Source organism: Diplotaxodon limnothrissa, linkage group LG19 (genome assembly GCF_057381915.1).
Source record: "Diplotaxodon limnothrissa isolate DT_005_m linkage group LG19, D_limnothrissa_male_GT1.1, whole genome shotgun sequence".
NCBI classification, from domain to species: domain Eukaryota; kingdom Metazoa; phylum Chordata; class Actinopteri; order Cichliformes; family Cichlidae; genus Diplotaxodon; species Diplotaxodon limnothrissa.
Window position 1 is genome coordinate 2,134,702 of NC_140614.1, and position 13,497 is coordinate 2,148,198.

Here is a 13,497-nt window from a genome sequence, read left to right on the forward strand (position 1 = left end):
TAATGTTACTGAATCTGTGGAAGCTCAGCCATAGCCACCACCAAACAATTGAGTTATTTTACACACCAGCCAGCATCTGGCCAATCCACCACCTTTCATTGTTCATGCTGTTACAAAAAAAAAAAATCATCGGCCCATAAAAACGGAAAATCACCATCAGCCCACCGAGCAAATGCCCGGTATGCCCGATGGCCAGTCCAGCTAGTGCTGAGGAAGGTCTCCCTGCAGAATTGCTTTTCCCTGCGTCGGGAGCAGCGCTGGGCTCTTCAAATCACGGACAAACAGGATCCCACATTCTTGATTTTTAGTTCACAAACACTTGTTGTAATGACTAACTACTCCTGACATTTTGGAGATGTTTGCTCTTTATACAGTAAAGTTACAGCGGGATACAAATAACATCAGGCTGATCCTGCCACGATTTGTTCCCCCTGTCTAAATCACAGACAAACAGGATCCCACAGCTGTTTATGTTTTTGAACCCATTTTGTACAGAGAGGCATTTTTTGAAAAATGTATTGACAGCAATGTTGAACATTATTACACAGGAAAAAACAACTACACGTAAAATAATCGCACCGTGACGCCTCTGCCTTTGTAAATGGAGGGACAGTAACTGCCTGTGTGTATGTAAGCGTGTAAAACTTGCAGATAGTCAGATTAACAGTATTTTGTCTATCTGCCATTCTGTCGAACATTTTTGTTGTAAAACAAAGGGGGCCTAGCAAAAAAAGTTTGGGAACCACTGCACTAGCTCATGTACCTGAAGCTGAAAGCATTGGCAATACATAATATACAAGCCAATCCCCCATAACAAGTCTTGTCTAAACGAGTTGTTGATGTGTACAAGAATTATTGACTTTCATGTCTGTAACAAATGCAGAAACTCTGTTCTTGTCTTAAATACTGTATTTTCATTAATGTTTAAAATGTTCCAGTTTTCTCAGCAAAATATGAAGAAATGAGGGGTGGCTCTAGACTAGAGTCCAAATATGTAAAAATTCAGTAATCACTGATTCAGAAGAAACTACATTTCTATATTGCAATGTGACATTTCTGCACTGCTACACACATATGGTTTTCCTGTGACAGTTAACAAAAATGTTTGGTTCTTTTCTCCAGCAACTGTTTCGTGACCATGTTAAAGCAATCGCGACACAGCTTGGATGGGAGGATGAAGGAACACAGACAGAGAGGTACAACATTAATAGTTCTGTCAAACAGTATTAGCCCCTTCCTCAATCTTTTTCTTTTTTTGCATTTTTCTTACACTTAAATATTTTAGATCGTTAATTAAACTTTAATGTTTAACAATGTAGGTAAATATGCACTGAATACCAGGTAAATACAACATGATGAATGTGAAAAGGCTATACAAACCCACCAGGCCCTGTGTGAAAAAGTAAGCCCCCAAAACCTAATAACCAGTGTTACGACCCTCCCACACTCACGGTCTGCTGTTTGACTGGCATGGGAGGATCGTCAGCTAATGCAGGTCACCTGTGTCTTGCACAGTTTTGGGAAGGTTACTTTTAAAATGTATTCCACTACAGATTACAGAGTAAATGCCCCAAAATGTATTTTGTAACGTAACTATTGCTGTGTGATTTATTACTATAAATGTAGACCTTAAAATACTTTGCAATGTCCTTGCCAGAAGATTAGAAAAAAAATCACTCATTCATAATTAATTCTGACCAGACAGGTTTAATCAAGGGTAGACACTCAGCAAATAATAAATGTAAACTAATAGATTATTGCTCTATCACCAAATTACACTGAACAAAAATATAAACGCAACACCTTTGTTACTGCTCCCATTCCCCACGGGATGGACGTAGAGACCTAAAATTCATTCCAGATACACAATATAACCATCCCTCCCAAACAGTGGTCACAAATCAGTCCAAATGTGTGGTAGTGGGCACATCTGCTATATTGAGATAATCCATCCCACCTCACAGGTGTGCCACATCAGGATGCTGATCTGACATCATGAGTAGTGCACAGGTGTACCTCAGACTGCCCACAACAAAAGGCCACCCTGGAATGTGCAGTTTTTTGCGCTATTGGGGGTCTGGGGACCCAGAACCGGTCAGTATCTGGTGTGACCACCATTTGCCTCATGCAGTGCAACACATCGTCGCATGGAGTCTATCAGATTGTCAATTGTGGCCTGTGGAATGTTGGTCCACTCCACTTCAATGGCTGTGCGAGGTTGTTGGATATTCGTGGGAACTGGTACACGCTGTCGTATACGCCGGTCAAGCACATCCCGAACATGCTCAATGGGTGACATGTCCGGTGAGTATGCTGGCCATGCAAGAACTGGGACATTCTCAGCTGCCATCTGCCCTGAACAATGTGAACCATGATTCATCCGTGAAGCGCACACCTCTCCAACGTGCCAGACGCCATCGAATGTGAGCATTTGCCCACACAAGTCTGTTACGGCGACGAGCTGGAGTCAGGTCAAGACCCCGATGAGGACGACGGGCATGCAGTTGAGCGTCCCTGAGACGGTTTCTGACAGTTTGTGCAGAAATTGTTTGGTTGTGCAAACCAATTGTTCCAGCAGCTGTCTGGGTGGCTGGTCTCAGACGATCTTGGAGGTGAACCTGCTGGATGTGGAGGTCCTGGGCTGGGTGGTTACACGAGGTCTGCGGTTGTGAGCCCCATGGTCCCGATCCTGACCGTTTCCGGTTCTTTCTGGGACAGCTGCCCCGGGCGGATGCCCCCGGCGGACACAAGAAAGGCCCGGATGTGGGGGCGCAGCGCGCCGAATAGCCACGGGAGCCCGGACACCATCCGCTGAAGACGGACGGCTACGGTCTCCCGGTATTCGTCTCTAGGCAGCGTCGCCCATTCCTCACAGTGGTATTCCACCGTGTAGACCAAGTCTTCCTGGAGGTCCACGGAGGGGTTGTGAGCTGCTGGGTCCAGTTCGGGGTCGCGTTCTTCTGTCATGATTCGTTGTGTGGCAGGCAGGAGAAGGACCCAAGATGCAGACTCACAGACACGGGGATAAACTTAAAGATCACAGTTTTAATGCTGGCTTAAAGGTGAAACACAAAACAGTACTGAACTAAACTGGAAAAACTAAACATGAGATGTACCAGGAACCACGGGGAGAATAACACACAACATGAGGGAGAACGCGACGCCGAACAGAGGGAGACGCAGACAGAAATACACAGAGGGTTAACGAGGAAAGTGGGAACACACGGGGAACACAGCTGACACAGATAACCATAACGAGACAGGGCGGGGTGAACATAACACTGACGGGAGACGGGCAGAGTCAAACAGGAAGTACACAGAGGTTCAGACAGGAGGAGAGAGCACGGGGAGAACACAGACATAACAGGCTGGGGAAAACATGGAATAAAACACGAAAGGGGACAAGGGCTCATGAATATATAGAGGGGCACACAGGGGGTGAGAGTCACAAAGGGAAAGCACACAGGGAACCACATAACAGGGAAACTCCGGAAACAGAACCTAAACAGGGAACTGAATACAAAAACACAAGAGAACTAAGAATACTGGGCCAACCCGGCCCAGGACCATGACATCACCCCCCCCCCACAAGGGCTGGCTCCAGACAGCCCAAACACAGGAAAACAAAAACCAAACAGAAAACGACCCAGGGCGGGTGGCGGGGGCCTAGGACGGAGGGCTCGGAACAAAAAACAAAAACGAACAACAGAAAACACAGGAGCACAAGACCATAGTTCAAATAAAGTTCAGGGGGCCGACCCAGAGCCCACCGGCACAAAAGTTCAGGGTCACACGGTCGGGGGGCCGACCGGGCGGGTGGCACAGGTGACAGAACTGGTCCGGAGGCCGGCCGCGCGGAGGGCAACGGCGGCGACGAAGGAGACGACGGAGCAGTTCAGGGGGCCGGCCGCGCGGAAGGCAGCGGCGGCGGCGAAGGAGACGACTCAGCAGTTCAGGAGGCCGGCCGCACGGAAGGCAGCGGCGGCGGCGAAGGAGACGGAGCAGTTCAGGAGGCCGGCCGCGCGGAAGGCAGCGGCGGCTCTCCAGTGTCAGGCGTACTGGCCGAGGCCCGGTGGGCACAGGACCAGTCGAGGCGGGACCGGTCGAGGCGGGAGACTCTGAGGCTGGGCCAGACGAGGACGAAGACTCTGAGGCTGAGGCTGGACCAGGCGGAGCTGCAGAGGCTGATGGAGGCTGAACGGGCCCCTCGGACCCTCCAGCGGAGACAGGAGGCTGAACGGGCCCCTCGGACCCTCCAGCGGAGACAGGAGGCTGAACGGGCCCCTCGGGCCCTCCAGCGGAGACAGGAGGCTGAACGGGCCCCTCGGGCCCTCCAGCGGAGACGGGTGGCTGAACGGGCCCCTCGGGCCCTCCAGCTGACGTGACGCGAAGCAGTGGCGTCGCCGCAGGGTGCCGGATAGGCACACCTGGGAGTCCAACAGCAGACGCAGGACAAACTGTTATGAAGGCCCCTGGCTGGACTAGGAGCTGAGGAAACACAGGCTGCTGAGGCACAAACCCAGAGAGAGAGAGAGCAGGTAAAAAACAGTCTATAGGGCTTAACATCTTAACACAAGAAACCATGAAGTGGACAGTGGTAGGGACCACCAGTTCTGAGCCAGCAATCATTAGGTTCCCAAAGTCTGCATCAGTCCAAAGTGGCTCAGAGGTTACTAGCCCAGTCTGTGTAGTCCTAGGAGAGGTCAACATAAGCTGGTTGGACTCAACCGGTGGTAGTGTGCAGCTCAGAGGAGCTGGTTCGACCATACGGAAAACAAGAACCGCCACTCGATCCACAAAAACAAAGCTTAGATCATCAGGAGCTGACTCCTGGAAAAACAGTAAATACACAGATATGGACCTAACCAATGGCACCGTGGTAGCATGACTGTGGTGTGTTGGATGGATGTGTTTGTTGGAACCCGTACCCGCAGTGATCTGTGGTTTCAGAGTGCTAACCCTATTGAGTGGAGAGACAGATATAGGTGAAACGGTACGTGAACCATTAACTGAAGCAGGTGACGCTTCAGGCTGAGAGAGGGTGGTTACGACATTGTTCGGGGCCAAAACCCTATCTAGTGACGAGTTCATAGAGGCAGGAGAAAATCGTGTCACATAAATCCTGACCCCAGCTTCCATCTCCTGAGTGGTGGTTATGGTGCTGGAGCAAAACAGTTCAGAACCACCTGGTTTATTACCTATGGGGAGACAGGAGACGTGTTGTGACATTACAGTGTCCTGGTCACCATGATCTGCTGTTATGTGTGCATCTTGGTAACATGCTAGGGGTTCATGACCAGTGTTCACAGTCTCTGGTTCGTGAAAAGCAAGTGTAGCTGGGCACACCAGAGCACTAGCTATGCTTTCGTTGCCTTCATTCAGTGACTGATGGAGGAGCAGGGCCGGCTCAGGAGGGAAGAGAGAAACCACAGGCAACTCAGGTTTAGTTGGAACTGCAGACACGGAAAGAGACAACAAAGGAAACACCTCCCTACCGCTATTAAAACCAAAGGCAGTGGGAAACCTTGTCAGTCTGTGAATCGAGTCTGTGGTCCCTGCCGGGTTGAGTGAAGCGGGAGCGGAACTGTCTCTGGCCTGCGGCTCGGTGAATGGCTCATTGCTAGCCACCTCACCGGCTAAGTCCGTAGCCTCCTCACATGCCTTCCGCTCAGAGGTAACTTGGAGCGACTGGACAGTTTCACTCACCTCCGAGCATCGGGCGATGCGGTGGCAACGCGAACGCCGTTTTCTTTTGGCCGTGGGCCCCGTAGACGTGGGAGATGGAGGCTCCTGAGGCGTCGCAGCGGCTGAGGAGGCGGTAGTAAGCGGAGTGGCAGGCGGGAGTCCCAGGCAACTCCGGGGGCCCCCAAGGGCTAGCCGTGTCCCGCGGAAAACCTCATCGTAGGGGGGAGCGAGCCATGGCTCCTCTCGTAGCTCTTCCTCCAGTTGCGCGCATATGGCGCGCTGCCGCTCCTCGAGGTCGGAATCCGCGCCCCCCACAGCCACCTCGTGTTGTTCAGTGGAGGGCAGAACGGGCCGTGGCGGTGCGCGACAGCGGCGGGAACGCCGTTTCCTCTTAGGGGCGGCCGTGGGCTCAGCCCGGCCTTCCGTGGCGACCAGCTCCTCGCCCTCAGACCACATCCGTGCCAGGCAGGAAGCAGGAGACGAGTAGCCCGATCGCGGCGGCGAGGGTGGGTGGTCGATCTGTGGTGGGACAGCTGACGAGAGCTCCTCCTCGGTGATAAGCCAGGGCTTCCAACGGAGCTCGTCCTCCCGATATGCCCGTAACACCTGCTGCCGCTCCTCTTCACCGAAGTCGCTGGCCTCTGGCATCTCCGTGCGCCACGTAGTGTAGACAGGCGGTGGCGAAGATGTAGAAGCCGAAGAGAAGCGAACAGGCAGCGTAACGGTGGTGAGCCCCATGGTCCCGATCCTGACCGTTTCCGGTTCTTTCTGGGACAGCTGCCCCGGGCGGATGCCCCCGGCGGACACAAGAAAGGCCCGGATGTGGGGGCGCAGCGCGCCGAATAGCCACGGGAGCCCGGACACCATCCGCTGAAGACGGACGGCTACGGTCTCCCGGTATTCGCCTCTAGGCAGCGTCGCCCATTCCTCACAGTGGTATTCCACCGTGTAGACCAAGTCTTCCTGGAGGTCCGCGGAGGGGTTGTGAGCTGCTGGGTCCAGTTCGGGGTCGCGTTCTTCTGTCATGATTCGTTGTGTGGCAGGCAGGAGAAGGACCCAAGATGCAGACTCACAGACACGGGGATAAACTTAAAGATCACAGTTTTCATGCTGGCTTAAAGGTGAAACACAAAACAGTACTGAACTAAACTGGAAAAACTAAACATGAGATGTACCAGGAACCACGGGGAGAATAACACACAACATGAGGGAGAACGCGACGCCGAACAGAGGGAGACGCAGACAGAAATACACAGAGGGTTAACGAGGAAAGTGGGAACACACGGGGAACACAGCTGACACAGATAACCATAACGAGACAGGGCGGGGTGAACATAACACTGACGGGAGACGGGCAGAGTCAAACAGGAAGTACACAGAGGTTCAGACAGGAGGAGAGAGCACGGGGAGAACACAGACATAACAGGCTGGGGAAAACATGGAATAAAACACGAAAGGGGACAAGGGCTCATGAATATATAGAGGGGCACACAGGGGGTGAGAGTCACAAAGGGAAAGCACACAGGGAACAACATAACAGGGAAACTCCGGAAACAGAACCTAAACAGGGAACTGAATACAAAAACACAAGAGAACTAAGAATACTGGGCCAACCCGGCCCAGGACCATGACATTGTAAAAATCAAAACACAATGGTGGTCTAAGAACTGCCAGGTTTCTATCACTGCTTCTTCTCCAATAGGTTGCTATATGTTTCAGAATGAATTAAACCAAGCTTATTAGAGGGGCCTTGGCTGGACCTAGAACATGTATTTTGTGGAAAATTAAAAATCTCTAATGTGACTTCATCAGCTCCAGTGTTTAGCGTCATAACTGCTTTAAAAACCTCAACATAAACACTTCTCTGACAGTCAAAAAGACATCGATATTGAAATTACCTGCCACTTAAAAAACATAACTCCCTTCATGCTCACTCCTCTTCTGTAGTGGTAGATAGATTCTGAAGTACTGCGAACACAACTTACGGACACGCCCTCTTTAAGCCTTGAGTATAAACCCTATAAACGATACGGTTGACCCTAAAGAGTCTGTTTTGAAAATATTAGGAGTAAAAAGTAAAAATGTGTCAGAAAAAGAAATACTCAAGTACAGATATCTGAAAATTCTACTTAAGTACAGTAACAAAGTATTGTTACTTTGTTACTTCCCACCTATGCTAATAACATATGCATAATGCTGTCCATAAAAGTAATGAAAAGTGAGGTATTGCACAAGTGGTGCTGTATTGGTTTTGAAAATTGACAGTGCAAATAAGTAACTAAGTCCTTGGCGAGTTGTGTTCAGACATTTACAGAAGTGTTCAGGCACAGATGAGTCTTATCTCATGTTGGAACAGGGTCAGGGTTCTGAGGCTATTCAATGATGTTATATTTTGCAGGTTACTAAGGGAGACAGTGCTTGGCATCGCTTGTCAGATGGGAGATCAGGATGCTCTGAACGAAGCTTCTCGGATTTTTGACCAGTGGATCAGTGGAAGTCTTAGGCAAGTTCTCCAGTGTTCTAACTAACAGACAGAAAATATATTATTCAAAAGTTATATATTTTCTATTCTCATTATTATTTTAACACAGCAATTATTGGTTGACACCAATGAACAGGATGGTTGGTGTCAATTTAACTTCAATTCTATTTCTGGTTTACTGTTTATGCAAACAGTTTAGTTACAGACTGCAGTCTCAGGACATTCACCGTTCCATCAGTTTGTAGAGAGCGTGGGAAGAAGGCACTCTGCTTTTCTGCCCCGTCTTCATGCAATACATTGCAGAAAAATTTGAAGCTTTCTCACTTGATTTCACTTGCAGACCTCAAAAGACGTACAAATGTTTTTGTGAAATCATCTCTGGGAACTTGTTCTTGTTTTTAATATGACTGTGTACATAAGACAACTGTAGCTTTTTTTTTTTTTTTTATTGTTGTAATTTTAATATGTTTGTCTGGAACAGGTCTCTCTTGGCTCTCAATGCGACTACTTGTATAAATAAAGGTTAAATTGAAAAAGAAACCCAAACAACAATAATTTAACTTATTTCACTGCACCATGTAATTATCTTTTGATCTACAGCAGCGTAGCAGTCAACCTGAGATTGCTGGTATATCAATACGGTATGAAGAATTCAGGCAGTGAAGAAAAGTGGAACATAATGTTCCAGAGGTATAAAGAGACGTCTTTGGCCCAAGAGAAGGACAAGCTGTTGTATGGACTGGCATCTGTGGAAAATGTGGAGCTTCTTTATAGGTAATAACACTGTCTAATTTATTTTGACCGGTTCACTTATCATGTCTTCTACAGTTTCATTACGTGATATTTAGCTAACCCATATTTCATTAGGTCTGTGCCTGTAATTCAGACTCACTGAAAATATGTTTCTGTAGACTGCTGTCCTAAGTGAACTATAAGAATTAATAACAGTGCAAGTAATTTTCTGGTTTTGGCACAGGCTTTTTTGCCTTTAAACTTAGGCTTAAGCAACTAAGATAAACGTTCCCCTTTTTGAGGAAGAATACATTTTCTTGTCTAACAGGCTCCTGGAGGCTACAAAAGATGAGAGCGTAGTGAGGAGTCAGGATTTGTTTACTTTGGTCCAATACGTATCCTATAACCCACTTGGCCAAAGCATGGCCTGGGAGTGGAGTACACTCAACTGGGACTATCTGGTAAACAGGTCAGTACAATAAGCCAGCACACAAAGTAGGCACGCATACCATGATCATAACTTTGGATGGTAGATTCATTTGTTTATTTATGTTTGACCACGTTGAAACAGTAGGGCTGGTAAATGGTCAGACTGGTCTAGTTCTATTGTTCTGTTATAACATTAAGAGAGTTAAGTGTGTTTTGAATTAAATACTAATTAGTAGGGGTTAAAACAGGAACCTTCTTGCTGTGAAGCAACAGTGTTAATCACTACACCACCATGTCACCACTTTGAGTATATGTTCCACCAGATGAGGGAAACTGCATGTCTTTCTTTTTAATCACAGGGATTCATCCCAAAGGTTTAAACTGTCAGTGCAGAGTTCCTCTGTAAAGTCCTAAGGTATCTGAGGGAGAATGCTTGGTAGAAATAATCTGAATTTTGTTGTGTTCTAGCAGGTCATCTAATGCAGACTTAATTCATTTTATCAGGACTTGTCCACTTCCAAAAATGAAAGCACCAGTCACACAGGCACAACTGGAAAGACAAGAGAATTTCTTTAAACTCACTCCTGGAAATTATATATTACACTGTTTTACCAGGTACACCATCGATGACAGGAACCTTGGTCGCCTACTCAATAGAATTACCACCAGATTCAACACAGAGCTCCAGTTATGGAAGGTTAGCCTGAGCTTTTATGTAACTTTCTCTTTGCCCTTATACAAACAAGGCTGTGATTTTTTAATTGTAGCTAATAGATTTTATTTACTGACAATTTCAGGTTGACACCTTGTGTTTAGAGTTATTGTACATTTTTATGCCTTTTTATGGTTTTTTAGATGGAGCATTTCTTCAACCTAACTCCAAATGCTGGTGCTGGTGAGATGCCCAGGAAGCAGGCACTTGAGACAGTGAGGAACAATATCGAATGGATTAGGAGGAATGAAAATGAGATCAAGGAGTGGCTGGACAGTAACATTGCCTGATGGAAAACATCACAGGCGTACATTCATACTGTTGCTGTAAAGAACTAGAGCACCCACAACACTTTGTTGAAACTGGCACTTTGTAATGACACAATTCGGTGATTTGTCTTTGTTTTTAGCAGGGACCTACTAATCCGAGGGTTCTTCTGATTTTCATCAGTAAAAACAACATGACGGTCTAAAAAAACACCCAAATTCTGAGGTTCTGGCACTTGCTACCAGGATATACCAGCGTATTGTATACACACTAAATTAACTTGGAAAAGAAATTGGGATCAATTTGCTTTCAGCAATTGACAAATATGATATTTCAATATGTAAATGAACATGCTCCCATATGAAACTGGCTTCTATCACTGTGAATATGCATTATTCTTTCCTAATAAACCCACACACATTCTAAAATTTCGTTGAACCACCTTTAACTTTGATGGTGGCCTTTTAATAAACATATGCAATGTTTCACACACATGTATTACCATTGCCAAGAAGATTAAAATCCACTGGCTTATCTCCATCCAAGAGGAGAATAAAGGACTTAACATAAAGAGTTTATATGGTGAAAGTAATACAGAGTGCTATATCAGAGTATTTCTTTATGTGTATATCTGTAAATAGTTAATCGTGTATAATTCTCATCGAACATAAATGAGTATAACAGCAGCTGTTAAGAAGATTTGGGGTTCTTTCTCTAGTTTCACACAAATGACTAAAGAGCAGCATCATCACTTTGGAGTTCACAGGTAGAAATTTCAGTGAAAAGCACCAGAGGATTAACCACTGCCCAATTTTTGTGGACGTACAAATTGGAATGATAATTTTTGGCTATTTTTTTGCTCATTTTTGCTGTGTTAGATTATAGGATCAAAGAAGTTGGAGGACTTTGTACCGAGACAGTGCTTCCCCTTTTGGACTTTATCAGGCATGGGATGGAAATCAGTGCATCTGTGTCCTGGGTGTATCTGTTCTCTTTTCTCTCATTCAGCTCAAGATTGGTATCAGAAATCAGCTCTAGTTTAGAATAGGTTAGTTAGATTAGGATGAAATTCATAACTGATTATTACCATTTGATAAAGCGTTGCCTTACCCTTGCAAAATTGCTAAAAAAAAAAAAGCCCTGCATTCAAAAGTCTAAATTGAAGACATTCCCCTTTTGACTCTTTATGAAAGAGTAAACAAGTTAGCATCATAGAGGAAGCAAAACTGTGTAAACTGTCACATTGATTGAGATGAATAAATGCTTTTTAGTGGACGATTGTCAGTCGGCTTTTATAAAAGGAAGAAATGTACACAACCTTGATATGCTTGATTATCATCAACTAATAAAGACAGAAAGCTTAGTGTTGTTTTTGGACTTTTTAAAGGCGTCTGACATGGTTAAACATCCTTTTTTTGCTTAAAGCCTTATGTCACCTGGGTTTGGGGGTAAACTTTTGTAATGTCTTTCAATTCCACAAAACCCTGAAGGCCTGTGACAAGCACCACCCACAGTACTAGCCCGACTTTAATAAATGGTTTGATAGGTACTTCTACATCCGCCACAGAGGAGAGAGCCGTGGTATAGGAGGAATCTTCTCTGACGACCTGGACTCCCCAAATCAGGAGGAGGTGTTCAGCTTCGTCAAGCGCTGCACCCTCACTGTGGTGCCCTGCTATCTGCCCTTTGTGTACAAACATCTCAATGACTCTTTTACTGATGAGGAGAGGGACTGGCAGCAGGTTCGACAAGGCCGGTATGTGGAGTTTAACCTGGTGTACGACAGGGGAGTGAAGTTTGGCCTGGCCACGTCCGGCTCAAGAATTGAGAGCATCCTCATGTACCTCCCACTCCCTGCAAAGTGGGAGTACATGCACGAGCCTGCCAAAGGCACCCGGAAGGTTGAGATGCTGGACGCATTATGAAACCCCAAAGACTGGGTGTGACCAGAGCACCCCCAGGTTTGGACGTCAGTATGGGCAAAAACGTCTATTTTATAAAGCTGGCCTGATCGACCAGCTCGGTAACATTTAATACTGCTTTTATAACATGGAGCTGCACTGTAGTGTCTGAAGACCTTTTTCTATTTTAGGGCAGGCTGTAGCTCAGGCAGTAGAGCAGGTCATCTAATGATCGGAACATTGGTGGTTCGATTCCTGGCTTCCCCTAGTCTGCATACATCCTTGGGCAAGATACTAACCCCAAATTGCTCTCCGATGCATCCATCGGAGTATGAATGTGTGTGTACTAAGAAAATGTTGGTCTGAATGGGTGAATGCACAAGTTGTGTAAAGCGCTTTGAGCGCTCAGAAGAGTAGAAAAGCGCTATATAAGAACCAATCCATTGCCATTTAATGTGATTGTTAAAAAGTCCTCCCATGCGCTACCTGCATGGGAGGATGCAGGTTCCCTGCGCACGGGGCGATGCAGGTTCCCTGGGGGAATCAATAGCCACTCAGAGTGCGCACCCGTCCTCTCATTGCTGTGGCAATTAACAGTGTAGTCGGAGAGTAACGCTGCTGCAGGCAAGTTATGGACTTGGATTGAATCGGACTAAGGTGCACCCTTTAGAACATACAGCAACACGCTGGCATGCCCTCAACCACCAGTATGGACAGCCGCATCAACTGGCACTCAAGCGCTACCTGTTATGTCAGGAGATACCAAGACCTTCAGAATGTTTGCGCTATGATGATGATTTGAGGTCCAGCTTCCGTCGATATATTCATCCTCAAACCATTCCCATTCCTACACTGACTGACTTCTCACACCGGCTTATATATAATAAGCTGCAGGTGCAAGTCGACACGGCACGGTCCAGCTCAAAGAAAGCAGTATTTCTGAGAGGAGAAGAGGAAGTTCACTGGTAAGACAACCACAATACTGTTGAACACTGAGTCCCAAGAATCTGGTGCCCCTCCAACAGTGGCAGCAGCCAAACACAATGGGAAGAAGTATTGTCCTAATTGCAACAGCGTTGACCACTCTTTAAACAGCTGCTCAAATTTCAGACAGCTACACAAAGCACAAAGACAGCACTGGATCAAGAGTAACAACCGGTGCTGGTGCTGTGGGAGGCCCCACCAGGCTGCAGAATGCGGTCTAAAGATGCGCTGTAAGACATGCAACCAACGACATCTCCTTGTCCTCCACAAACTCACTGACAGGTCCGCTAAAAATGTGCAAGCCT

General features: G+C 46.8%; 1 protein-coding gene and 1 pseudogene across 1 annotated transcript in view; both read left to right on the forward strand.

Annotated features, from left to right (window-relative positions):
- Window positions 1–10,601, forward strand: part of enpep (glutamyl aminopeptidase) — a 33,337-nt gene extending 22,736 nt beyond the window's left edge. The window contains exons 15-20 of the mRNA XM_085342835.1: window positions 1,123–1,196; window positions 8,084–8,188; window positions 8,768–8,941; window positions 9,228–9,368; window positions 9,944–10,025; window positions 10,184–10,601. Coding sequence (XP_085198961.1) covers window positions 1,123–1,196; window positions 8,084–8,188; window positions 8,768–8,941; window positions 9,228–9,368; window positions 9,944–10,025; window positions 10,184–10,330 — 723 coding nt within the window. The 3' untranslated portion in view covers window positions 10,331–10,601. The remainder of the gene's footprint in view (window positions 1–1,122; window positions 1,197–8,083; window positions 8,189–8,767; window positions 8,942–9,227; window positions 9,369–9,943; window positions 10,026–10,183) is intronic.
- A 958-nt stretch (window positions 10,602–11,559) lies between these two features.
- LOC146611537 (oxygen-dependent coproporphyrinogen-III oxidase, mitochondrial pseudogene) lies at window positions 11,560–12,253 on the forward strand (annotated as a pseudogene).
- Window positions 12,254–13,497: the final 1,244 nt, after the last annotated feature.